The following is a 4,407-nucleotide window of genomic DNA, read 5'->3' on the forward strand; positions in this document are numbered from 1 at the left end:
ATTACCCACGACCGTTCGCGTTCGCGTTCATTAGCCTCCTTTCGCCGGTTACTTGCGATACAACACACCGTTTTCGCCGAGTCCTCGCGACACGCCCGCCGTGAATTTCGCTGGATATAAAAGGGTCTTTACGATCTTACGAAGGGTCTTACGAAGGGATATTACGATCAGACATAGCCCACAGATGTCTGAGTTGAGAGCAATTAAAGCATGTTAAATTATCAACATCAATATTAAAGAGATAACAACTAAGCAAGAAAAATTATGGAGTCTCTCGCTGAATTCGACATGAGCGATCGCGTTCATATAAAATTCTTTTTGTAGAAATGTATTCTTCATTACGCAGGAAATAAATTTACAAGAAATATTAACGCAATATTAAATGCACACATATTGCTGATATGATAATCAGTTGAGGTAATGATATATAATATAGATTTCTTTAGAATGATTCAATCATTCAGAAAGTTCTTAATACACGTATATGAGTAATTCTTTATCGATATGAGTCATTTCCACGGAAAATATTACATTGGCATTAGAAACTTATCATCGTAATTCCACGGAAATAACCACATTATTAATTTAACAGGTTCAAAATATGATTGCATAAAATACTTTAAGCGTAAAGATTTGATTAAAAATATATATAAATAAATAGTTATGGCATAAATATACATTTTCTCGTCATTGTTATCTATCTCTCTGTCAGTTGACTATGACTTATCGAAAAAAAAAATTATTGATAGAACAATTGTTCTTAATAAAATTAATTGCGTGAGCAAATGAGCGAAAAAATGTATTTATTTTGTGCACGGCTTGGGTTTGTTACAAATTGGCTGTTTTATTCGCGGAGCTGAATAGCTTTACTCGTTACCATTGCCGAGTCTCTCAAGATGGCGTAATGGATGCCTGTTCAACACACCTTCAGAAGAATAATGGCGAGAGCGATGTACCAGCAATCGCTATTCTTAATATGTTTTATAAATAATTAAACGATACAAAAATTCCAGGCATCACATGACGTGAATTACTTGGAACTCGTGCTTTGGTTTACATTCCATTTTCACTTTAACATAATTGTACCAGTCGACGAAGCAGCAATAAAGTATCAGCTCGTCGTCCATATCCTAAGGGAAAAATAAATTTTTTCGGTTTTTTATTCCAAATTAGATGAAAATTGCCGAACTCTATCTCTCCCAGAAGAATCTTTCTCAATATTGACATAACCGTCTTTCTGTATGTTAATATGTTCTTTTTTTAATGCACAAAGTATACTGTACATCTTCGTTGAAATTCTTCAAGTTAGAAATCGTTTTACTGATCATTGGATAACCTTAGAACTAGAACGACCAATGTCATGGATTCTATAGACCGAAAATAGAATCCTTATTCTACATCTGAACACAGAACACTCCTTTTTTTTATTCAGCACCGGAAGACATGGCCTGTTTCAAGATCCAAGGTGTCGATAGAATTGTGAATGAATGGTAAATTCTCGGATCATTCTTACGGCACTATCGGCGATCGCGGCGAGGGTGGTTAACTCTTTCAGGGTAGGAATCGGTGCCAGTTCTCCAATCCCGGAATCGCGTTCGCCGATCTTTCCTTCTATTATGGAATGATCAGTCTCGTCGGTGTCTACGCTAGAACTTGAACTTTGCGTATCATCCGACACATTTGTGTCTCGTTCCTTGCAAATCTAAAACCGCAAACACTTACATTCTATAGTTCAAGAAAAACTTAAAAAATTATGTTGAGTGCAAATTATCTAAACTACGATTCTAAAATAAAATAAATAATATTGATATTTTTATTTATTCTCAACTTCTCTAAAAAGTTGTATTATTTTTTTGAAGAATCTCAATCAGTGAATAATTGTAACTTATAAATCTTATAATCTATATAAATTTTTATAAAACGTCACGTTTAACAGAAATATATTATGAATAAAACTAATGAGTTTAAAAGAAAAATGCTCACGCACCCACTGCCACTCGAAAAGGTCGAAAAGGATCCACGCTTGAATTAGATATAAACTCATAACAAAGATCGATAATATGCACATTACAAAGTTATGAATGAAGATAGGGTGCTCCAATATTTCTTCGTCAGTAAATTCGGTAACGTCAATGTACATGTCGGCGTGTTTCATCTCCATTATTCCCGTCACAAGCATCAGAATAGCTCCCGACGCGCATATTGTGAAAGGCTTGCAGGTTAATTTTCAAACGCATAATTATTTAATGCGGATTCGCGTTAAAATATTGTCTATTATATTGCATCTGTATTGGGACAAGTTTCTGCAGATCTTGAAATATTAGACACGTATATGTTGGGATAAATGAAAGTCATTTTATCAGCAGTAAGACAAGATTCACTATTATAATAGAGAGAACTTGAATTGTGCCTTAGTATTACAAAGACATTTCAGATTTTTAAACTGCATCAAAAGTTATAACGTAAGAGTTGTAATCCATCGTTAAGACATGTCGCATATATTTCATAGATCTTTGCAAGTATTTGTAAGGAGGGGATTTACTATCAGAGGTCTATCGGGAAGAATCTTTTCAACAAGCCAAAGGATCATAAGAACAAGGCTCAGCGCCATGCAAATGGGATACACGAAGAAAATGGGGTTTCTTTCCTCCGGCAACAATGGGACTGTATCATCCTTTTCTCGCGCAAGTTTATTCACATAGTGATGCACATGATGGAAAACTTCGATAGCCGACGTGCTCACCTAAAAAGATTTTCTGTCGTAATATTTACGGCATGCTTAACATATGTATAAGAATACTCTTAGCAGTAAAAATAAATATAACGCAGCAATCTCTCTTTCTCTTAATAATAATATAAAAATATATATGCATATGACATAAATATAGATTACGAGAAGAAAGCAACGTGATAAGAAAAAGAAACTCTGCAAGCTGCAGTTTCGCTCTAAGATATTCTCGGATAGAGCTCATGCACGTAAGAGGAACAAGGAACGAGAAATTAAACATAAGGGTTTAGGAATAATGGAGAATTAAATCTCGACCTATGGATAGCCAAGAATTAAAAACTCCTTCTTTCTTTATTGAAAACATGTGTGACTTTGTATGCGTCGAAATTTAATTCCCTATTTCTAATTCCCTATATTTGATTCTTTGCTCCTTATTCCCCTCATTGTGCACAAGTCCATATTTGCTTGTGTGTGAATTATGTTAACGGGGCTCTGAGCAGGTTTCCACCGATCGTGACAAAGCCGTCAGTTGAAATAGAACGCGGGTAATCGAGCACTGCGGGAAGCCGCCGGTTTTCTTCCTGAAGCGATTAGAATTCGCGGGGTACACGCGTCGGCACGCGTGCTCATGCGTAAATACGTCCGATGCGTGTCCGATCCTCGACGCACATGTCGTATCCGATTACATAATAAAAATATCAATGTCACTATTATCGTTGCACTGAATCACGGCGCGACGGCGAGAAATCTCCGATCGAAAAACCGGGACGGTCGTATTGTTTCCAGCATAAAATTATTTTATCTTGAGATAGAGGCACGTAACACGACAGCGATATACTATGTTATTACGTGTCATGTTTTTTTATCGCACAAAGGAGACGATGATGAAATATTATGTTCCTCTTTATTTTGTACGTGTGCGAAAATATTTTTAGATTTGCTCCACCTAGACCTGAACGTTTCGATAATATATAAGAATAGATTCCGAATAACCAATCGAATTATTCATTATTTCTTGCAATACAAGCGCGCGTATATCTTTTGATACACTTTTAATTTTTATATACTGAAGATAGGACGATTATTTCTTACTGTCGACGTAATTTCTCTCGGCGGAATAACATTTTGCACATATGAGAGGATTAAGTTACGAGCAAAGTAAATTTTTCGATTCCTTACAAATTGAACAAAGTGTAGACTGGCGTGCACGACATGCGAAAGATCCGTTCTTCTCTTAAACTTTCTTTCACCGCTGTGATATACAGCTGCAAGCTTAGCAATTTCTTGGAGCCTGCGAAGCTCCAGCTCAGCTTCATCCTGCCTAATCGATTCCCTATTTTCGGCTTGACTCACCATTAAGTCCTTAATTATTAACTCAAATTGTCGGCAGATTCCCTTGTCAGTGTAACCTAAATGCAGCGACTGAACATGACATTTCTGAATTATCTAACAAATGAACAATGACAGGCATGACACCCGTAATTAATTTATGCCAATTAAATTGTCCCCGTCAAGAATACAAACAGAAAATCAATTAGATCTCAGTTAAAATTACTCGGCGCTAATAAAACCAGTTCTTAGATAATTTAGGTAGGTAGATGCAGTGTAGGAATTATGCAATGAACATAAAATATGTGATTGCATAATTAAATAACTTTTCTTCATAGCAACAACACTCT

General features: G+C 35.9%; 1 protein-coding gene across 1 annotated transcript; it reads right to left on the reverse strand.

The window, feature by feature from the left end:
- Window positions 1-1,016: 1,016 nt before the first annotated feature.
- On the reverse strand, window positions 1,017-4,084 carry LOC105565699. The gene is made up of 5 exons (XM_012019106.1): window positions 3,908-4,084; window positions 2,543-2,743; window positions 1,988-2,212; window positions 1,514-1,702; window positions 1,017-1,130 (listed from the first exon to the last, which is right to left on the reverse strand). The coding sequence occupies exons 1-5, from the start codon at window positions 4,082-4,084 to the stop codon at window positions 1,017-1,019; spliced, it is 906 nt and encodes a 301-aa protein (XP_011874496.1).
- Window positions 4,085-4,407: the final 323 nt, after the last annotated feature.

Source organism: Vollenhovia emeryi, unplaced genomic scaffold, assembly GCF_000949405.1.
Source record: "Vollenhovia emeryi isolate VEMERY1.0 unplaced genomic scaffold, V.emery_V1.0 DF939150.1, whole genome shotgun sequence".
Classification (NCBI taxonomy): domain Eukaryota; kingdom Metazoa; phylum Arthropoda; class Insecta; order Hymenoptera; family Formicidae; genus Vollenhovia; species Vollenhovia emeryi.